At 35.4% G+C, this 24,795-nt stretch overlaps 1 protein-coding gene across 39 annotated transcripts in view; it reads right to left on the reverse strand.

Annotated features, from left to right (window-relative positions):
• Positions 1-24,795, reverse strand: part of RIMS2 (regulating synaptic membrane exocytosis 2) — a 593,954-nt gene that overhangs the window by 472,884 nt on the left and 96,275 nt on the right. For 23 of the 39 annotated variants that reach the window (XM_081070116.1, XM_081070122.1, XM_081070144.1 and 20 more), the window contains exons 2-3: positions 15,296-15,328; positions 14,809-14,895 (exon numbers count right to left, since the gene is read on the reverse strand). The exons of 15 other annotated variants lie outside the window; for them this stretch is intronic. In XM_081070116.1, the coding sequence (XP_080926242.1) occupies positions 14,809-14,895; positions 15,296-15,328 (120 nt within the window). The remainder of the gene's footprint in view (positions 1-14,808; positions 14,896-15,295; positions 15,329-24,795) is intronic. One more of the 39 variants, XM_081070129.1, reaches the window with a different exon arrangement.

Consider the following 24,795-nt stretch of genomic DNA (forward strand, 5'->3'; position numbering starts at 1 on the left):
TTTTCCACTTTATTTCATAAAGCTATTTTATAATCCAAATTTTTCATGTGTATTTTCTACATAAATGTCTCCGTCACTACTAAAGGACCTCACTGTTTTCCAAAATAGATTTTATTCACTTCTGAGTCTTTGAGAAAACAAAACTTTACAATCTGTTCATGGTAATCCTGCTGTTCCTGGTAATTTTATACCCAGCCACGTAGATTTTTGTTGTTCTTGTTTTTCCATTCATCTGATAGGTATGCTTTCACGATCTCCATAAACTAACCATTTATATTACTTTTTTAAAGTAATCTTTAAAAGGTTTGTTTACTACAACTTCCAACACTAGCCATTGTGAGGTTATACCTCTGGAAATTTCTAGATTGATGCTAAATTTCTTTATCTCCCCCTTTCACAAATTCTATCAGGTACAGTGTATCCCCATATCCACAGGGGATACAGTCCAAGAACCCCAGTGGATGCCTGAAACCATGGAGAATAGTACCAAACCCTATTTATATATATACTACGTTTTTTTCATATATATATATATATATATATATATATATATATATATATATATATGTGACAAAGTTTAATTTATAAGCCAAGCACAGTAAGAAATTAACAACAATAACTAATCATAAAACAGAAAATTTTAATAATAAAATACAGTGTAATAAAAGTTACATGAATGTGGTCTCTCTCTTCTCCGGTAATTTTTATATAAACCTACTCCTGAATCTGTGTAACCATCCCTTGCTTGCAATAAAATGGCTTGGTGTCAGTCATTTCAGCGGACCACTTGCTGAAGTTTTCGTATAGGCTCAATGCTTTCTGGCACATGTTGTCGTCAATGGGAATATGTTTTCTGTTCATGTCTTCCACCCACAAATTTGATGCATTTTCCATCGTAACTAATAAGTACTTATCACACACTGTTGCTATAACTTTTGCAGTTTGAAGAGTGGCACAAAAGTAGCACAAATTTCTTTTTCCTTCCTCACAATTTAATAAAAGATTCCTTCTTACTATAGATCTTAGCAATCTCAGCATATCATTTTTTTCTTTCCTCATTAAGTCTAGAACTTTCACCTTTACACTTAAAGAACACACTTTATGGCTTCTCTTTGGCATATCCAAATTGCCAGCATCGTTACACTTATACTTTGAGGCCATTAAGAAAATAAAGGTTACTTGAACACAAGCACTGTGATACCATAACACCCCATCTGATAACCAAGTGACTAATGCGTGGGTAACATATACAGTGTGGAGATGCTGGACTAAGGGATGATTCGTGTCCTGGGCAGGCCAGAATGGGACAGTGGGAGATTTCATGACACTACTCAGAATGGTGTGCAATTTAAAATTTATGAATTGTTTATTTCTAGAACTTTTCCATTTGATATTTTCAGACCACAGTTGATGGTAACTGAAACAGCAGAAAGCGAAATCATGGATAAGGGGGGCAACTGTAACATCCATAGGTATAGGTAAGTTTGTCTGAGGTCCTTTCAACATAATACGCCTTCTCCGAGCAGCACTTTGTAGTGCAAAGAAATTGAGGGCTTCTCATAATAAGATAGATTTTACAAGAACTCAGAGTAACTCCCTTTTATTAGAGGTATGATTTCAGAAAAATAAAGAAATTCATATATTCCAGACTATATAGTGTTAATACTTTGGCTTTGTAAATTATTTGATATCTGGCAAAATGGATTCTCCTCTTTATTCTTTTTGAAAATTGTTTTACTATTTGTAAAACATTTTTCTTCCATATAAGTATTTTAATCCTTTTATCCAGTTCTCTTGAAAATCTTGGTGGCCTTTTTTTATTGTGATTACATCACATTTATACATTAGTTTTAGAAGAATGACATCTTTACAATGTTGAGTCTTCTCTTCTACAAACATGGTGAGTCCATTTATTGACAATCCTCAAAAGACAGTAATTGTCTATATGGCTTTACCGGGGACTTTTTAACTCAAAATGTTCCACCTTAACTTGTGATCCACCCCTAAGGGGTCCATGGACAAACCTGTATTTCAATTTAATTGGCTCCCTTTGTAATTTTGTGTGTGTGTGTGTGTGTGTGTGTGTGTAATTGCTTGTATTATATTTTGTGTTTGTCTTAATTGCACGAAACATTATTTTGAGACAGAGTCTATAAGATTCATCAACTTGTCAAAAAACAGATTAAGAATCTCTATAAGATATTCTTATGTTCTACATGTTGTTTCAGAATAAAAGTAAAAGCAAGTTCCCCAACAATTTCATGAAGCCAATATAACCCTGATACTTTCTGCTCTCCACTTTCATAATTCTTCATTATTCTCACTGTATTTCAATCATCGCTTCCTTGGACAAGTATTCCTTAACATCCCTCACATGTCAAACTCCTCCACAACTATTTTCAAAGCACTATATACTATATTGCATTTCCACAGTTGTACCTTTTTATTCATATATATGATTATTGACTAATGCCTAGCTCCCTAATTAGAAAATATAATCCATAAGGACTGTTGTATCTGTTACTACTCTCCATTTTATTCCACTGACTGGCATAATGCATGGCCCATAGCCAACTTCTCAACAAATATTTACCAAATCCTTGAATTAATGATGAATAAACAAATTGTTATTGTGTGTGTACTATTTAACAAGTGAAACAAACATATAAAGTTAAATATGACCAAATCTTGTCATCAAGAAGACAGGATAGACATATATGGACAAGTATAGACATGAGATAAATGTAAATAAATTATAATACAAAGCAAAATGAAATATATACTAAATAAATATATAAGAAAAATGGTTCCAGAGCACCAAAAAAAAAAAAAGCCATTAATTGTAAATGGTGTTGGCATGACTTCATAGAAGAGAGGTATATTTTTAGTTTTTAAAGATCCTGGGCTTGAAGGATATGCAAAATTGTGATAGAAAATGAAGAACGATTCAACCTGAAGTATTTTATATACAAAACATGAAAGTAGATGGGGAATTCAGAAGTTGAAAGTATTTTCATTTGGCATAAAGTTTGCATAAGTTAAGGGAGAAGAGAAATACAGTATTAGAAGCTGGATAGGCAACTTGAAGGGAAATATCTTTAATTCCATGCTACGGTTAATTTCCCATATTATCTGATATCCAGCTGAGTTTGTGACATCACATTTATAAAACTCAGTAAGACAAAGCTGAGAAATATTATGAAACTATCTCAAATAAATATTTGATTCACTCTTTTTAGGCTAATAGTATTTATCCAAAACAATGTGTAATTATTGCACCCAAAAAAACCACATAAAAATATTCTTTTATATATGTATATATATGCATATATATATTACAAATGACTCTGCTTCTAAGCTTCACGATGCCATCATAACCAGTATCCAAAGGGCAATGAAATTCAGAAGGTTCATTAAAAAAAAAAAAAGTTTTAATATAATGACTAGATATGAGGTCAGACAATTAAGTTCACGAACTCATCCTAGAAAAAGTGCTACATACCTCTCTGCTGAATATCACTATGGTCACCTTCGAAGTACTCCCTTTGGGAAGCTATGCATCAACGCCAGCGCCTAGTCCACCCTTCAAAGCAATTTTGGAACTCTTTTTGTGGAGTGGCCATCAGAGTTGTCGTAGCATTACCCGTGATGTCTTAAATGTCATCAAAATGTCTTCCTTTCAATATTTCCTTTATCTTCAGGTAAAGAAAGAAGTCATTGGGGGCCAGATCCGGTAAGTAGGGAGGGTGTTCCAATACAGTTGTTTACTGGCTGAAAACTCCCTCACAGAGAGTGCTGTGTGAGCTGGTACATTGTTGTGCTGGAAGAGCCATGAATTGTTGGTGAAAAAAATTCAGGTCATCTAACTTTTTCACGCTGCCTTTTCAGCACTTCTAAACAGTAAATTTGGTTAACTGTTTGTCCAGTTGGGACAAATTCACAATGAATAATCCCCCTGATATCAAAAAAGGTTAGCAATATCATTGCAACAGGTTCGCGAACTTAATTATCAGACTTCGTATAGAATTTAGAAGTGAAATCATTATTCCATTCACAAGGTGACATAATCTTGATGTTAGACACTGAGATTTTAAATAAGTAAAAGTACACTCAAAGTTTATTATTGACACTAGCAAATAATTATCCTCAATATGTAGATAACCCTCTCTGGTGCAGAGATGAAAAATTGTTGTTTCATGCTTCTGTGAAATTTGTTTCCCACCATAGAAATACTAAATTTTTCTTACTTATTTAAAATACCTAAAATAAATTTTAAATAAAGCACATATTAACTACTTAGTATGTGTAAGATACTGTACTAGGCAAAAAATGAACGGTTCTAGACAGACAATACACGTAAGAAAAATTACAATATAATATATTGTTCAGAAGAACACCGAAAGAGTAAATGTTTGGCTTTGCTTGGTGGGGATCAGACAGGGTTGCTGACATTGAAGAGTAAGACATTTTTTTATGTACTGCTGCTTGGATAAAACACCATGTGCTCACCATCTAAAAAAATTTAAAAAAGAAAACTCTGACCTCATTATATAATTATTTTTTTATAATTTGTGTGAACTTAATTGAACTTAATCTGAGCTTGGTGTAGATAACTGTAAACCTTGAACTACTGCATGATGTAGCAGCACAGCTGCTATTCATATTACTGGCAACTAAGATATCAAAATAATAACTAATATATGTAAATATATGAGAAGGTACTTTAAAGAGTTGTGTATAAAAAACAAAACTGCAAATTCCCTGAATCTACACCAAACCTAATGAATTTAAATTTCTGGAATAGGAACCCAAGAATCTGAATTTTTAAGAAGCTCGCAGATTGTTCTCAGAATTACTAGCATACACATCATTCATGATTTGAACCCTTCTTTGCTCTACAGCTTAATCTATAGCTGCCCCTCTTCTAACATTTACACTAGAACAATAGAGTTCTCCAACCCTATTATGTTCTTCAACACATTTGCAATGCTATTTAATCAACTACAATATAATTTACTTTTTTTCTCCTTAGAATTCTTTCTCAACATTCAAGACCTAGCTCAGACTTCAGCAACCCTTCTGATCCCCACCAAGCAAAGCCAAACATTTACTCTTGTGTTGTTCCTCTGAACAATGTATTATATTGTAATTATTCTTATGTGTGTTTTCTGTCTAGGACCATTCATTTTTTGCCTAGCACAGTATCTTACACATACTAGGTAATTAATATGTGCTTTAAAATTAATTTGAGGTATTTTAAATAAGCAAGAAAAATTCAGTATTTCTAAGATGAGGAATAAATACTTATCTTTAGACATGGTCCAAGTCCTGGTTTCATTATCTATTAGCTGTTTGACACAGCTAGCAAGTTACTTACCCTGAGTACCAGTGTCTGCATCTGTAAAGTGGCGATTGTAATATAGACTCCATAGAGTTACTATGACAATTAAGTGAGATAACATAGGAAGGCAACCACACTCAATGTTTCTGTTTCTCTCTTCTCATTTACATTTTCTGTATGTCTGGGCTACTTGGGCTTGGACTTGGACTTGGGCTTGCATTACTACCTACAATACAATTCAAGGTTTTAGTATCTGAGTATTTATTCTCTTTATCATTAAAACTAAAATTGTGTCTGATTAATCAAATGGAATACTGTATTTCTATATTCTCACACTTCTTAACTATGATTATTCTTCCAAGGTATAAGTTGATCAGATATTATAAAGTTTTTTCTTTAAAAGTCCAAATCTGTGAAACTCTTTAACCTTAAGAAGTGACTTGATTATTAATAAAACTGAAGCATTCAGATAAATATCATTTTGACACTGATTTTCATCACAAAATGAATTTGAAGTAATGCTTTCTACAAGTTCATGGCATGCAGTTATGGAATGTTATCATTAAATGCAGTCACACAGTTTTTTAGAGTGCTTTCCAAACTGCAAAGTGCATCCCAATACTAGGACATGCAATCAATTCAGCTGCCCAAGACTCACAATTTTTTAATGAAACAGGTTAGAACAGAGCATTGGAAAGTGTGCAAGTGAGCATTTCATGCAAATCTTGTTTCTACTTCATACATACACACACACACACTCACACACGCTGTATGTAGGTTTGTGTATATAGGATTATAGTGCAAAATATATTTCTTTTTATGGATGAAAGAAAAAAATTTTAATGTGAAAGCTGCTGCTTTACTAATCAGCTGAGAGAAAAGACTAATGTCCTTTTAGGATAAAAGAATAAACATATGTCATAGATGGCCATCCCAGATGAACTTCTAAATAGCTCCCTAAATGTCTACTATAACTGCAACATTTGTTCTAAAATACAAATCAGATCATATCATCTTATGTGCTATTCCTCTGCCTGAAATGCCTTTTCGCCTTTTCTTGGACAGATGCATAGGCATCAAAATATTAAGCAGTAGAAAATGCTCAACAAACAGTACCTACAGCATTACATATAAATAAACGGGGAACTGGACACGTGGAGACCCTGACTTAGTAAGTAGCTTCAATATTTGAAAATATTTTAAAATAGCTAAACAACTTCACTTTCACATAAATTATAAAATTCTCCTCCAAAGTAATAGGAAAAAAAGAATGGCATCAGAATGTATATAGCAGCACTATTCATAATAGTCAAATATTGAAAACAACCTCAATATACAACAATAGTAAAAGAGATAAATAACTTGCAGTATATTCGGATACTAGAGTACCATAAAGCCATGGGAATGAATGAAATACAACTACATGAAATTATATGGATAAAACCTCCCAAACATTATGTTGAACAAAATAATACAGACCAAGGAGAATGCATACTATGTGATACCATTTGTATAAAGCCTAAGTGTAAATAGGCAAAAATAATCTTTGATGGTAGATAGAAGTCAGGATAAAAGTTACCCTTTGGGATAGGAGGTAGTCCCCTGGAAGTAAGCATGAGGAAGAGATCCTAGAAAGCTGGTAATGTTCTGCTTCTTGCTCTTGGTAATGGTTTCCAGATTAAGTTCACCGTCTGGCACTTCAATGAGCTGTATATTTTCAATTTGTGCACTTTTTACTACACATGTTATGTTTTAATAAAATCTTTCCTTGGCAATAAGTAATTTGCTACTTTTACCATTTTTTTCTAAATTAATTTTTCTGTATTAGCAATCTGTCATTCACAATTTTTCCTTATTTATCCCTTTCTTGAGCCAAAAGGAATTTAAAGTGGTTTTAAAGTACATGACAGATGCAGTCAATTTTAGATTATTCAGATTGAAGAATATCTGTGCTGGACTTGGAAACGCACCTATGTACAGTAACTTCCTTCTCCATTTCAAAACTCCTTATCAACTATTTTGACCAGTCAAGCACCAATAAGAAGCACGTAGCTTACATAAAAACATCTTTGTCCTTATCATCCTCAATCTTCAGAAAAAGAAAGAACAAGTGGAATTTTTAAAGTAAAATTAAATTAATATATTCTCAAGGACCCTTCAATTTCCACTGTCGTTAATTAGACTTCCAAACAATAAAAACAACCCTTTTGGGGATCCATCAGCTCTCTCTTATGAGTTACTAATAGGCTGCCCATGATTTAGAAATTTCACCTCTAATCCTAGACTTATTTCTATTGCAAGTTAACATAATTAAGTACAGCAAAGGAATCATGTGATACACTTAGTCTTAATCATCAATAGGTATAAGCAGTCTTTCCAAAACTCTCCATAACCAGAAACCTAGAGATTTAGTCTTCTGGAAGAGCTAGGAAAGAAAAATTGCCCCAGAGTCTTAATAGAAAAGACTGTAATGAGTCATGTTAACAATTAACCTTCAGTGAAAGCCTCAAAATGTTGATCCCTAAATTCATTATTTTGCAACTAAAAAAGACACAAACAATTTTGCCTGGACTGTTGGAAAACTACATCAGGAAACTAAATAGGAGAGTGTCATTGTGGGGACAGAGCCCCAGAAAGCAGTTTCCAGGCTCTTGGCCTCACGTGGAAAGGTGCTGGCTCAGGTAGTAATTGGTCATCAACTGTGATTGGATGGCCATCAGCTGTGGCTAGTTGGCCGTCAGCTGTAACCAGTGAGCCATTGGCCACTAATATAACTGCTGTGGCTACACTAGCAGCAAATGGGGGCTAGCAAGAAGATGGTGGCTGAGCTAGCAAGCGCAGATTGCAGAGAGGCAGATGCCGCCAGCGAGACTATAGTGATATGACTCCCCTACCTATGGCTCCATGGGTGTTCCTTTTTGGCCTCACCATATCCTGCGTTCTTATGTGAGAAGCGGGAGCAGAGACCCCGCCTGACACCCTCCCTGACAGTCATGCAGACTGGCATGTGGAGTCTCAGCTCCCACTCCCCACATAAGAACGCAGGATATGGTAAGGCCAAACAGGAACACCCATGGAGCCATAGATAGGGGAATCATATCACTATAGTCTCGCTGGCAGCTGGGTTGGAGACACAGGAAGCAGGAGCCACACGATCCACTACCTGCCATCCACTTCTCTCTGCCAACCAACCTCATTTGCTAGCTGCAATCGACCGTGCTAACTGCAATCAGCTCTTGCTAGCTTAGCCACCATCTTCTTGCTAGCCCCCATTTTCTGCTAGTGTAGCCACAGCACTTATATTAGTGGCCCAGGCTCACTGCTTACAGCTGACAGCCAACTAGCCACACCTGATGGCCATCCAATCACAGTTGATGACCATTTACTACCTGAGCCAGCACCTTTCCATGTGAGGCCAAGAGACTGGAAACTGCACTACTGCCTCTGTCCCCACAGAGAGTCTTAAGAATCCTCCAAAGCAAATTATCTTTGGAGAGAAAAAGCTAACCAATGACTCTTAGATCATGAAGATGACAAACCAAAGTAGACAGCTTCCACACAAGAACAGAAGATTTCTGCTATCTCTGTTCCTTTTTTAAATTATTTTGTTTACTATCCATCTTATTGTTTTATTGTATGTTAGCATCTCTGAAGGTCACCTAAAGGTTTCTCAGTATGCTCCCATATATTTTCAGTTACCATATCTTTAATCTACTATAGTCTTTCACTTTCACCTAAGACAATGCAAAAGTCTTCTTGTAATCCCTCTGACAAAATGTAATAGGTGTTCCCTGAAACTCCACCTATAAAATTCCTCCCTTCCAGACCACACTTCTATATTTGGATTTCCTTCATAATATTAACTCTAATCTGCAGTCTTATAAAAATTAGTCATTACTGCAGTTCAGTAGAAACAATAGCACCAAGAGTAGGGACTGATATTGAGAGTTATCTTTGCTATAGTAGCATTCTTTTGGCAAATCTTTATCTTTCAGCATCCTGAAATTTCCATCTCATTGAAATAAATGAGAATTAAATGTAAAATAACCATAATAGATATTACGTTGCTCTCTCTTCATGAGCACATGGAGAAACTTTCTAGATGTCCTGGAAGTCAGTTAAGAGCCTTGTGACAAGTTTTGGGCAATGAGCTGTGAGCAAAAGTGATCCATGTCACTTCTTGTTTTACATGGTTAAGAATAAGTCTGAGTTGTCCATTCTCTCTCTTCCTCTGATGCAGCAACCCTGGTAGCTATGTGTTCCGGCAGACTTACCAATAAGATGGAAGCAGCCTGGATCCTGTTACCACTTTCAAGTTACCACTTCAAAGAGAAGCGTTCTATATCCTATAAATAAGTCTCAGTTTTTTAGTGGACCTGAGCCCCTGGGCCGTGACCTTCACAAATACTTCTCTGCTCTTCTCCCTTTTGGTGAGACAGGAAGGTTAGAGGGGACTGCAGTTGGGTATTTCCCTTCTCTCATGTTGGTTAGGCTCTACTGAATTAGTTTTCCTTGAGAACGAAAAGCTCTGGGAGTATTTCACAACGGTTACTTTTCCCTTGTTTCTGCTGGAAGCATGAAAGAATTTTCACCTGATCTTCACCTTGAGAACCTGGTGGGGTTCCTGAAGGTAAACTCACAAAACTTGGGAGGTCCCCTAAGTCTGGGCCCCCAGGAATTAACTTTTAAGTTAGTCCACACTCAGCCTTCAGTTGTTTGTCAAGTATAGTTTAAGTTTTCCTACCAGATCCTAGCCCCAGTGGTTTCTGCTCCCAGCAAGCTATAATACTCTTTATTCACCTCTATCTCCAGTTGTCGGTCATTGATAAGCCCTGTGACCTCAATTTTCTGATGTATCTAAGAAAATTAAAGAAGAAAAGCTGTTGGTAATTAGTTTGTTCAGGTTTTTTCTTGTTGTGAGAATGAGAATGACAACTTCCAAACTCTTTACATGTCAAAGACAAAACGTTAAGTCTCCACAATATTGCTAATTGCTTATCAACATGTCTTTTCCCCACTTGAATGTGAAATATGTGAGAGCAGGAACCACAGTCCTTTTATATCTGGATTCTTAGTACCCTGCACAGTAACAGAATTCTTCGGGGCTCAATCACAGACCTTCTTATCTGCTGTTCATCACACACTCTCTCTCTCTTTCTCTCTCTCTCTCTCTCTCTCTCATCTATTCTAGACAATTCCAAAGTTATATGTCCAGCCAATCCATCTCTCTCTTTTAAAGCTGACTAATTTATAGGCATCTTAAACTTTAAAAGCTTAAAACTTGGGGCGGCCGGATGGCTCATGTCACGCAGGAGACCCTGCTCACTGCGCCGTTTGTCGTGCAGGGTCTCAGCTCCCACTCCCCGCCCAAGAACGCAGGACACGGTAAGGCCAAAAAGGAACACCCATGGAGCCATAAGTAGGGGAGTCAAACCAATATATTCTCGCTGGTGGCTGGGCTGGAGACACAGGAAGCAGGATCTACACAATCTGCCTAACAGCAGTCCACGCTTGCCAGCCACCATCTTCTTGCTAGCCCCCATTCCTTTCCTGCTAGCGTAGCCACAGCCGTTATATTAGTGGCCAATGGCCTACGGGTTACAGCTAACGGCCAACTAGCCACAGCTGCTGGCATCTGATCACAGTTGATGGCCATTTACTACCCGAGCCAGCACCTTTCTATGTGAGGCCGAGAGCCTGGAAACTGTTTTTTGGGGTTTTGTCCACACAGCTCAGTTGGTTAGAGTGTGATCTCTGAACAACAGGGTTGCCAGTTCAATTCCCACATGGGATGGTGGGCTGCACCCCCTGCAACTAAAGATTGAAAAAAGCAACTGGACTTGGAGCGGAGCTGCGCCCTCCACAACTAGAAGGAAGGATAACAACTTGGAGCTGATGGGCCCTGGAGTAACACACTGTCTCCCAACATTCCCCAATAAAATTTATTTTAAAAAAGAAGTTTAAAACTTAAGTTTTAGTTTCTACTCTTAACCTGTTCATCCTTTCCCCTTCTTGATCATAGTTAATGCCATCACCACCCAATTAGTTCTTCCAATCAGAAATCTTGCAGCCATCTTTGGTTCTTCTCTCTTCCTTACTAACTCCCTCCAAATCTACTCCACTAACAAATCATGTCATTTCAACCTCCTAATATAATCCCAATCTACTTCTCCCCATCTTCACTGTAATTAACCTGGTCCATGTCATCATGATTTCAAGCAGAGTCCTTCACAAAAGCCGCCTCATTGCTCTCTCCACTTCTATTCCCACTCACTCATAGAGCAGCAAGATTGATCTTTGTACTTAAATCGCATCACTCCCATGTTTAAAACTTTTCAATATCTTCCCTTTATATTGATACTCAGCCCTAAAATCTGTATCATTATCTGTAAAAACACTACCCTATCTGAATCCTACCTCTGGAGCCTCATTTCCTGACACATTCCCTCTTGACCACTATATTACTTTACAGCACACTGGGCTTCTTTGTATCTCTCAAATCCTTAGCTACCTAAAAGCTTTCATATATGATGTTCCCTATGCTAAAAAAAAAAACACTCTTCCCTTTAGCAATTTTTCCTACTAAAAGACCTCAGAATCAAAGAAGATTACTATATTAAATGGTCATCTAATTGTAGTGATTCAAATTTTAGATTTTTCAAGTATTTAAAAGTATATTTTCATATCACAATATGAGTAAAACTGTTATATGAAAATTCAAACAAACTAATCCAATTGATTAATTTAATTTGTATTTAAAAACTCTTACTTACCTTTGATATTATGCTAGATGTTGGGGATACAACATTAAAATAACAGTTGCATCACAAAGCATTTATCATTTTTTTCCTAGTATTCCCATCTTTAATTATCCAGGAACATGTTTGAAAATTTACATATAATTTATATTGCCTTTATGGACAACTTTACTCATTTTGATGCTGATTTAAAAATTCAGAATTAATAGGTTCTCTCAATAGTTACCTTATCTTCATTCTTATGCTGAAGATTTCTGGTATATAATTCTGGTATATAATAACATTTTGATGTCCATAAAGGCAATATAATAGTTAATAAAGTAGTGAAGTAAAGATCATAAAATTATTTAATTTGTATATTAAGCAATTTTTGCAAGGGTTGAATGAACTGACAACTGAAACAAAAAGCTCAATTTTCTATGCCTCAAAGTTTAAAGAAAATCAAAGTTGGATACACTGTTCTATTTATACGTACAATTTCATGTGAATTACCCAGATTTCATTAAACTGAAATTACTGTTCAGGAAATATTAGATTTTTAATACTGATAGAACATTTACTTAGTTATTCTACTATGAAAATGTTTATACAGAATACAAAAAAATTAAGTCCTACCTTTTAACATTTAATAAATTAAAATAGATACACGAAATTTTTCTCTCAGAAATAATTTTATGGATGAATAAATATAAAGTAAGCAGATAAGAAGTTATTTCACTCAAATGGTAATCAAAGAGAGAAACAAATGAGATAACACAGAAAGAAGTCGTAGACTCTGATCAAAGAGAACATGAATTAAAAGAGAAGATTCAGAAGTAATCTTGATCTGTGGATCAGAAAGATAAAGGAAATCTAGAAAATTATATATCAGAAATCTTCAGTGTAAGAATGAAAATGAAGGTAACTATTGAGAGAACCTATTAATTCTGAATTTTTAAATCTGCACAAATCACAGAACCACAAGAATGAAAGAGGTGTCCAAGAAACTTTAATGGAAATAATACCTACCAACCAAGAATTAATTTTTAAAACATCTGAAAGTACTAGTCTTTTCTCCTATCATTTTCTTATCCAAAAATCAAAGCAATTTGAATTATATTTATATTGAAGGAAAGCTATTTCTTTTCAAATTTGCCTTGATCTTTGTTTATGCCAATCAGCTGTTACTTTGTTTCAATAATTAGATATCACTTTTTAAAGTTACTAACAAAATATCTATTTTATTTAATGCCCATCTTAATCTACTATATAATAAGACAATCTTGATTATTCTCTAAAAGTCACAAGATACATAACTGAAGTCACTTAAAATTGAGGCAAAGTTGCATCTAATTATATTTTGTTATTGATTTTACTATTTTATTATGCTTCAGTGCCTTAGAGAAAAATCAGCAAAACAATGACATTGTGTGCCATTTAATACAATTTTTGCTAATTAGAAAGAGTATTAAATGTATTCCTATTCATTGCCACAGTATTCTTATATCATAAAATGATAAAACATGTAAAATCAATTATAAAGAAATATTTATTGCATTCCGATTACAGATGTACCACTCTGCTAGATGCCAAAGATCAAAGACAGCAACAGTTCCAATTCTAGAACCACATATCAACTATTAGGAGTGGTATATCACAACATATTTTACTTTAGTTGAAACTGAAACACTGACAAAATTGAAAATAAGATGCATGCAAAGTAACAATAAAATGGTTGAGGAGATTATCCTCACCTATAACAACACAAGAAGACACTTATCTTCTAGTTTGCATTTAAAGGCAAAAGTGAATGTTTTCTATATATTTCATCTTAGGGCGTCTAAGTAGCCATTCTCGTTCTCTCCTAGAGGTCATGTCATTTCTCAGTCTGTCCATTCCTACAATCACCATCTTCTCCACTGACATAAACTCCTTTACAGAAGCACAGAGATTGTGTACAATGGGAGTTATCATGGGGAGACCAGAATTTAAATACTCACATATGCAGTCTTTCTCACATTTTCAGAGTTACTTCCACTTAACAACCTAAATAATATTGCTTGCATGAAGTTAAAAAGATACAAGTGTGAACAACTTTTTAACGAATGTTTTTTAATCTGCTAACAACTAAAATAGAATGGACTTTTTTTTAATGTTTCAGGTCAATGTGAAAATAAATTCTTCATTTCCCAAATTATGGTTCATAATCTAAGGAAATGTTCAGTGAAAACAAGATTCAGTAGTCAAATAAGTTTAGCAAACATGGCATGTTCTAACATTTTGTAGCACATTTAGGCAGTCAGAAATATTACAATAAAAAAAAACTGCTTAATCTTTCTTAAAACAACTTTTCTGAAACTATTCGATCAAAGATTGAATTTGGGAATTAAAACCTCGTAATGTCTTCTGGAATTATTTTTGAGGAAAATAAATACTCTTTGGAATATATTATATTATTGGAGAAAGATATTTTACTGGATTAATACAGTTCACGTTATTTATAGCAAACTGGGAGGCGGGGGGAATTACCTCTTTGTTGTTACTACCCTATAAATTATCCTTTTCTTTTTCGATTTCCATGGGCTAATTAAAGGTATAAGTATAAAGCTCATAACCTAACAATATTCATTTCTGAGGAATAATATTCCAAGGGCAGTATTTTAATACATACTCTTCAGTATGTCATACTATCAGAGATAATATTTAGTCTATACAGATCAGCTTACTTACGTCTGGGGCTCCTTTTCATTTTGTTGTTTTTGCTGGGGCTGAAGAACGTTATTTACCAGTTCAGTGATCCCACTAAAGGGAAACCACCTGTTTAAATAAGCAAATAATGTGACTGAATAACCAAATGAATAACAATGTAGGTTAAATGTTTTCTTATTCATAATAAAAATATACAGGCACAAAAGCTACAGCCAATGGAAATGTGAGCTCCAATTAACCATCCAGGCAGTCAGAACGTAGGGAAATTAAGTTTGAACACTTAACCAGTCCACAAGCAGGCAGCAAAAAAACTACATCCAGTCAATATGTGGATGACGTAAGAAACTGCAGGCACCTCTCTAATAAGCCAGAAAGTCAGAAAGCAGAAGACACACTAGCTGCAGCCTATCCAGTATTAGTGGAAGCTAATACCATCCAAGGTGCAGAAAGCAGAATATGGCGAAGGTACAGAAGTTAAGCCTACTGCACTCTTAATACATTTACTTACTGTGTCGGCTGTGGTTTGTGTTCTTCTTTGACCCTAAAAAGATAAGTTTGCACAACTGAGTGCACTGTACTATGAAAAAATTTCTATCTATAGATTTGTGGTCATATAAAAAGGACAAATGAGGTTTGTTACATAGGAAAGCTTAGTGCTTTGATATATATTGTAATTATACATTTTAATTAATTTGACACACAAAAGAGAAGTTGAATCATTTGTACTTAATAGAAGACTGATATTAAAACTCTACTACTGTTCTAATGATTTCGTGATTTAGTCTTCAAGTTCTCTACATATTTTTGTTGATATTGATATTGACACTTAAAATAATTATTGTAAGCTACCATATTAAATACCATATATAATTTGATTTACTGAAGATAGATTTCCTCTTTATGTTTTAAATTTATTCATTAATATAAATTGAAGTGAAAGCATAGAGTTTTAAATAAAATATAAGGTTTTAAAAATGTATATGATGGTATTTACTGCTTAAAAAGCAGATAAAGGAATTGGAAAAAGGGGGTTATGTATCCAATCTACCTAAAAATAGCTACTGAAATAACTATCTATATTAAATTTAAAATATTCATAAGCTAAAGTAAATTATTCATATAACAGTCTAAATATGTATTTAAACTATAATCAACACAGTACTTCACTGAAATAACACTGGATATTTAAAAAGTACAAAAAGATCATACACAAGGTAGCAATGACTCTGAAATTTGGCTTCCTACACTTTGCCTAGGACTGCTCCTGAGAGGCAAACAAACCTGACTCGATAATGACTTGATTAGCTTTTAGTTTCCCAAAATAAGAGTAAGGATTGGTAATAAAAACCGGTCACCAAAATCTAGGACTTTCATTAGGAAATTATATTAACACAGTAAATTAAATTCTCTTTAAATCAAATTGATTTTCATTTCCAGTATATTCTTATTTATAATGATTTAAGCAATAATTTAAAAGATACAACATTATCCCAATAAATAAATATAACTGGTAATTATATACATAATAACCAAAAAAAGAAACATTCTGTGTTCTCTGCGTAAACTTCAAAAAGAATAACAGTTTTAGCCTGGAGCTAAAGCCACATGATTTAGTATATAAATAATAATAGAATGGATTAGTTATAAAATATTTTATTTAACACCAAATATATTAACAAACACCACAAGCAAACTATAGTGACACTGGATTCTATCTAAAACACTTACCATTGTATTTCTTTAATAAGACAAAAATCTCTTAACGTTTTGGAACAAAAGAAGCCGATAATAGATAATGACAAAGAAAGATTACTACACCAGCTCATCAAAATGAAGAACAATTCAAGATTACCCTTCACCAAATAATGTGTTAAAAACAACAAATATTGAAATAAATATGTAAAAGAGGAGATACTGAAATCCTGAGAGATATGCTGAAAGGAATCATGTTATTCTTAATTGGTGACACTTTTACAGTAAATAAATTGATATTAATCTACAAATCAGTTTCCAATTTCAAATCTTTACTTGAAAAAAATTAATAGACATAAAAATTCTAATTATCAATTCAGGAACTATTTCTGGGCTTTGTAAAATATTTATATATGAAATATACAAACATTTGTATCAGCATCCCAGTTAAAATACCGGGTGCCAAAAAATAGAATACAAGTGGATACTTTAGTCAATGTTGCTCAAGCAGTAGTTCTCAGTAATCACAAGTGTCTGAGAAATCAGAAGTGTCTCAGATGCTGATGATAACCACATTGAGCACCTCTTGTAATTGCAGAAGTCAAACGTGACTTGTATTCATCTTTTGGTATCAGTATATATTGAGTATTACAATTTTAATACAGTTCTTCTTTCTTAAAATGTATATGCATTTTTGGCACCCTCTGTATGTATCATAATATGGTAGTATAAATATTTATCTTGTCTTTAATACAATCATGAGTATAAAATTATTCTCCTTTTTTCAATATTTTAGATAAAAATCAAACTTCAAAGTATCTGACCATAATTAAAATTCATGTTGAGATAATAATTTAAGAACTGGTAATATGAAAAACTAATTACATAATATACTTCTTTGACATTACTGACAATAAACTCCTATATTCCTGGATTCGAAAAAGTGTATGAGGGATGCCCAACTTCCATCTGATACATAAAGAGCTTGGAAATTATTACTTCAGTCCTTACAAGAAAAAAAGCTGAACAAACTGAAAATCTACAACTCTTTTTAAAGCCATAAAGAATTTAGGTCACCGAGCAAACTGCTGCCCTAAAAAACTAGAGAAAAAGACAAGCGGATACAGTATCACATATCACATTTTAACAAGAGTATACACCCAGCAACAGAAGTCCATACTTGGAGCCAGTATCTGTAGGAACACTCTGTACTATAATTAACCAATTGCTGTACCTCCAGTATAAAGTAGATTGAGAGTTTAAAATTCCAAGAGGTCCTAGTCTTAGGCATTTCCATAAATTTTACCTCCAGGAGCCTTACCAGTTGCTCACTGAAAAGATCAGACAAAAATCTCCTGCATCCAACAGAAGGAAAGGAGAGTAACCCTTTTTAAACACTCCCAGAACTCTATACTCTGAACAATCCCAGCATCAAGGGAAAATATTTTACCAGAACCTAACCAACTGGAGTTTTACAAAAACCAAACAACCTTGAAGAAGGTAAATATACCAAATTACAGTTCCCTCTAGCTTTTGCTGTGGGAGAAGGAAAATATCAAACTACAGCTCCCTCTAACCTTCTTCATGGGCAGAAGGAATGTACCCAACTCAGGCTCACTAAAAAACTGAGACCTAATTATAGGGCTGTCCAATGTGTCTCCTATATCAATACCTTACAAACAAATCATTAGTATTCCTGAATAATAACAGGATTACAACTAAAAGAACTGCAAGATTTAGACACTAGTTAGTAAGGAGTCTCTCGGGAAACACAAAACAGAAAGAAGACAAAAATAAAGACAATAGAAGAGAATATTCTGAAAAGTTGACTGAGTAGAGAGCAACAGAAATCAGTCTCCCCACTTAGACAACAATGGCTGAATCTGTCTGATATAACTATTTTGGCAATCTGCAGTCTATTGAAAGTTTTCAACTTCAGAAGTCTTGCATTGTACATTGCTGTTAATTTCGGTCAATTTGAGCTTTTAGCATGCTGACAGCTACCTATTCTCTCATCTCCCAGCCCATGGTGGGTAGTTGTACAACTGTTCCTGGAGCAACCTGCACACGTGCAGGTTCCAGGGTAGGTATAAAGGACCCTGTCCTCCAAATGAAAACAACAAAACCAAATGAAGGGAAAGAATATGATTTCCCAAGTTATCACATGATTAGATTCAAATGTCCAGTTTTCAATGAAAAGAAAAATAATGCATGCAGAAAAATTATAATGCATACAGCAAAATAGGAAAGTAAAAATAGGAAAAATAGGAAAAGTAAAAATAGGAATAGGAAAGTAAAAATAGGAAATAGAAAAGTAAAAAAAAGAAAAAATAAAAAAGTAAAAATAGGAAAGTAAGGTCAGTTCAAAGGAAAAAATGATCAACAAAAACTATCCCTAAAATATCCTGATGGCAGACATGCTAGACAAAGACTAAACCATTTTAAACATGTTCAAAGAAGTAAAGTAACATGTGGAGAAAGAAAAATGTATGAACAAAATGGAAATATCAATAAAGAGACAGAAAACCTAAAAATAAACCAAGAAAGGAATGCTGAAGGTGAAAGTATAGTAACTGACATAAAAAAATTCACTAGAGAGATACAGAGTCATATTTTAGGAGGGAGAAGAAATCTTGAAAATGAAACAATGTAAATTACTGAATCAGAGGAACAAGAAAAAAAAAGATTGAAGAAAAGTGAACAGAGCTGAAGAGACCTGTGGGACACCATTAAGTAGACCAATATAGGGTTGATGTGGAAATTCCAGAAAAAGAGACAGGGAAAGACGAGGCAAAGGAAATATTTGAAAAAATAATGGCTGGGATTGGAGATCCAAGATGGCAGAGTAGATAAACACTGTGCTTGCCTCCTCCCATGACCACATTGAAATGACAACTAAATTATAGAACAATCAACCTGAGAACCATCTGAAGTCTAGCTAAATAGAAGTTTTATAACTAAAGACATAAAGAAGCCACACAGAGACTGGTAGGAGGACAGAGCTGCAAAAAAGGGCTGGCCCCACACCTGCATGTGCTGGTGTGAATTGGGAGGGTCTCAGCTGTGGAGATCCCCCACAGAGCAATAGGGGAACCCAGCCCCACTCGGAGCTCTCCAGCCCAGAGTACAGGTACCAGAAGAGGAGCTCCTCCATCTGCCTGTGAAAAACAGTGGGGATTCTGACTGTCTGGGTAGGGTGAAAGGCTGTGGGAAATCCAGACATCTTCTTAAATCCAGACACAGACTTACTCACACACAGGCACTCATCCTGGGCTCCACTGGAAGGACAATGATGAGGGAGGAGTCAGAGACATACACAGAGAGACTGAGTTGTGTGGCTTCAGGACAAGAACTGAAGGAACAGTCACCATTTTCCCTGTGTAGACTCCTCCTCCCTTGCAGCCAGCAGGCGGGTGCATCATTCCTGTGCTCAGCCACGCCTCCAACACGGCCAAATCTGAATCTGTATTGGCCTAGTGAACTCCACTAGCTCCACATTGGTGACTCCCTGGGACACCGCCCCACCCAACTCACACAATGCAGGAGGCACTTTCTCAGTGAGCATTGAGCCCTGCCAACATTGCACTATTTCTTGGACAACTCTCAGGGATCCATGGGCTCCAGGTCAGTGATGACTGCCTTTAGTGTGCTTTGAGACTTTTGCTGAGTAGCTCCAGGCTCAGCACTTACACCAAACCAAAACATACATTAACCTGGTAAACACCACTCACCTCACCCTGGTGACTCCCTGACATCCTGCCTCACCCAACTCGTGTACTGCAGGAGGCTCAATCAGTGGCTGAGCCTTCCCTGGGAGCTGGCAGGTGGCAACAGGAGTTACCCCAGACAAGGATGCAGCAGCCGTCCTTGGTTCACAGCATGGCCTCTCACATGCACCTCCAGGTCCAGTACAGGAAGTGATCAACCATGGATTGCTTTCTAGTTCCTATCAGGTAGTCCCTGGATGGTCACAGGCAGTGACTGACGTTGGCCTGCACCGGAGCCCCTCCCAAGAGGCCCCAGAATCAATATACCTGTAGGTCAGCTTCAGACCACAGCAGAGCACCACCCAATTAGCCCCACAAGTGGCAAACCCAAAGGGCAGTCTCAACAGGCACCAGAGCCCACTGGGGCTAATCCTACTCTGTGGGGTAAGCTCCCTGCACAAGAGCCTGTAAGCAGTGGACATGGCCAACCTCACAGCCAGTCAGCCTAAGAATCAATCCCATTGACTGACTTGTCAATAGCAATCGTGGCTCAACTATAAAAAGAAGATACATACAACCAACACAAGAGACACTCCTGGAGCATTCAGCACAAGTGACCAGGGAGACTGTGCCACTGTGCCCCACATTGCACCTACTACATAAGGCGACTGACCAAGACTGGTAAATGTAGCAGATCTGCCTAATACATAGAAACAGAGAGGCAGCCAAAATGAGGAAACAAAGAAATATGTCCCAAATGAAAGAACAGGAGAAAACGCCAGAAAAAGAACTAAACAAGAGAAAAGCAACCTACCAGATAGAGAGTTCAACATAATGGTTATAAGAATGCTCAAAGAACTTAGTGAAAACTTCAACAAAGAGAAAGCAAGCAAAAGGGCATAAAACCATTAAAAAAAGAACCAGTCAGAAGTAAAGAAATACAATAACTGAAATAAAGAATACACTTGAAAAAATCGCCAAAAGACTAGACGAAGTAGAGGACCAAATCAGCGATTTGGAAAATAAGGTAGCAGAAAACACTCAAACAGAATAGCAAAAAGGAAAAAGAATCCAAAAACAAAAAAAATGAGAATAGTTTAAGGGGCCTCTGGACGACATCAAGCATACCAGCATTCACATCATAGGGATACCAGAAGGAGAAGAGAGAGAGAACAAGGAATTGAAAACCTATTTGAAGAAATAATGATGGAAAGTTTTCCGAACCAGACAAAGGAAATAGACATAGAAGCCCAGAAAGCACAGATTCCCAAATAAGATGAATTCAAAGAGGCTTACACCAAGACACATCATAATTAAAATGCCGAAGATCAAAAACAGAGAGAATCTTAAACGCAGTAAGAAAAAAAGCAGTTAGTTACCTACAAGGGAGTTCCCATAAGATTGTCAGTTAATTTCTCAACAGAAACTTTGCAGGCCTGAAGGGATTGGCAAGAAATATTCAAAGTGATGAAAAGAATAAGGACCTACAACCAAGATTACTCCAATCAGCAAAACTATCATTTAAAATTGAAGGACAGATAAAGACTTTACCAGACAAGAAAAAACTAAAGGAGTTTATCACCACCAAACAAGTATTACAAGAAACGTTAAAGGAACTCCTTTAAGAAGAATAAAAAGATCCAAAATATGAAAAATAAAATGGCAATAACTACATATCTATTAACAATTACTTTAAACAGAAATGGTTAAGTCCTCCAATCAAAAGAAATAGGGTGGCTCAATGCATAAGAAAACAAAACCTTTACAAGAAACTCACTTCAGATCGAAAGACACATAGACTGGAAGTAAATGGATAGAAAGTAAATGGAAACAAACAAACAAAAAAACCTGGGGTATCAATATTTATACCAAACAAAATACTCTTTAAAACAAAGGTTATAACAAGAGACATAGAACGATCCAGTAATCCCACTTCTTGGTATTTATCTGAAGAAACCCAAAACACTCACATGTACTTCAAAGGGACATGGGCATCCATATGTTCACTGCAGCATTATTTACATATCCAAGATATGGAGGCAACTGAGATGTCCATCAATGGAGGAACAGATACAGAAGAGGTGGTACACATACACAATGAAATATTACTTAGCCATAAAAAAGAATGAAATTTTGCCACCTGTAATAACATGGATGGACCTAGAATGGAGTAAGTCAGACTCAAAAAGACAAATGTCATATGATTTCACTTACATGTGGAATCTAGAGAACAGGATACATGAAAAATCAAAACAGAAACAAGTTCATAGATACAGAGAGCATTTTATTGTTTGCTGGATTGGGGGGTGGGGCTTGGGAAGATGGGTGAAGGGGAAAGGGAATCAAGAGGTACAAATTGGTAGTTACAAAATAATCATGGGGATATGGAGTATAGCATGAGGAATATACTACTTTTGTAATAACTGAGTATGATGTCAGATGGGTGCTGGATTTATTGGTGTGATCACTTCGTAATCATTGTGTTTAATATCTAATCACTGTTTTTAACACCTGAGACTAATATAATATTGTATGCCAATTATAAGTGAAAAATACTTTTAAAAAAGAAAGAATGTAAAGGGATGGAGAAGATATATTAACACTAATATTATAAAAAGAAAGCTGGAGTATCTACATTAATTTCAGAAAAAGTTAACTTCAGAGCAAGGAAAATTATCATTGATAAAGATGGGCATTCCATAATGATAAAGGAGAGAATTCTCCAAGAACACATAATAATCCTTACTGTGTATGCGTCTAATAGAAGAATGTCAAAATCCAAGAGGCAAAAATTGATAGATAGACTGGCCACAAAAAAATAGACAAATCTACTGTTACAGAATAAGATTTCACACTTCAATCAGTAATTGACAGATCCAGCAGGCAGAAAATCAGTAAGGATATAGCTGAACTAAATAGCATCATCAATAAAATGGATCTAATTGACATTCTATAATATTTCATCTAATAATACAGAATACACATTATTCTCCAGCTGATAGGGAATGTTCACCAACATAGACCACACCCTCGGCCGTAACACACTCTTTAACAAATTTAAAAGAATACAACATACAGAGTATGCTGTGTTCCAATGAAATTGAACTAGAAATCAGTAACAGAACTGTTGGAGACTATAAAATAGTGTGAAGCTATGCATATTTACATATTATAGATAGAAATGATAGATACATTGATTGCTAGATCAATAAATAGATGATAAATAGATGGTGAGAGAGAAAAAGAGAGAAAGAGAGAGAGAAAAAGAGAGCGAGAGAGAGAGAGAGAGAGAGAGAGAGAGAGAGAGAGAGAGAGAAAGTGTTGTCTACACAGGATAATATACATATTTCCTCATTTTGTCCACTAAAAGGGCCTAAAAAGTGACACCCCAGTACAATGAGCACACCTAGCACCAGATCTTGGCTTCTAAATACCACTTTCCAATCAAAGTAATCAAGGCTACTGGCAGAAATGGCTGATTTTTGGCAAGAAAAGGCCAGAAAGCAAGGAATTACTCAAAAATGAAAGAGAAAAAAAGGATGGAACGTATCAAAAAGACACAGAAACCAACCTGAAAGAACTCCAAATGGCCAAAGCTGGAACAATTTGAGGACAAAATAATTAATAGTATTGATTATAAACCTTCCCCCAATACATAAATATCCATGAATCCATACTAAAAAACATAAATGGGTAGATGAAAGGGCATATCTTCCTTACAGAAAAATTACAAACAACAAATGTGAAAGGTATGAGGGAAATAGAAAATCACCATTAGAACATCACAGTAATAACTGCTGCAGATAATACCATGGTCAAAACTTAAAGAGGATATTTGCATAGCTTCAAAGTATCTTGCCCAAAATATTTATTAATCACTGTGGTTTTAATATATGTCCACAAATTCTTTGATATTCCTCTATGAAAGGTAGTGGAGCTTAATTCCTCTCCCGTTAAATGGGGACTGGAGTTAGTAACTGACTTCTAACCAACAGAGGATGGAAAGAGAAAAAATAGTAACTTGTAAAGTTGGAAAAACCTCACAGACCTGGTCTTAACCATGTGATCAAAGGTAACCCCAGATTTGATGTGGGACTACCGTGGAATTCTTCAGTAGTCCCACATAAGGAATTCATAACCTCGGTCTAGTCATGAGAAAACAAAGCCAAAATGAGGGACATTCTACAAAATACCTGAATAGTACTTTTCAAAATGTGAAAGTCATAAAAACAAGGAATGATTGAGAAATTGTCACAAACTGGAAGAGACTAAAGAGACAATGCAACTAAATGCAACCTGATATCCTATATTGGATCCTGGGACAGAAAAAGGGCATTAGTGAGGCAAAATGGTAAAATTCTAGGAAAGCCTACAGTTTTTACCAGTGTTGTACCAGTACTATTTTCTTTGCTTTGATAAATACACCACAGTTATGTAAGTTATTAATATTGTATAAAGCTAGCTGAATGGGATACAGCAACTTTCTGTATTACCTTTGCTACATATCTGTAAATGAAAAATTACTTCTAAATGAAAATTTGAAAAATAGAAACCTTCCTACAAAGAAAACTCCAGGCCTACACGGTTTCAATGATGAATTCTATCAAAA

The sequence above is a fragment of the Rhinolophus hipposideros genome, assembly GCF_964194185.1.
Source record: "Rhinolophus hipposideros genome assembly, chromosome: 13".
NCBI classification, from domain to species: Eukaryota; Metazoa; Chordata; class Mammalia; order Chiroptera; family Rhinolophidae; genus Rhinolophus; species Rhinolophus hipposideros.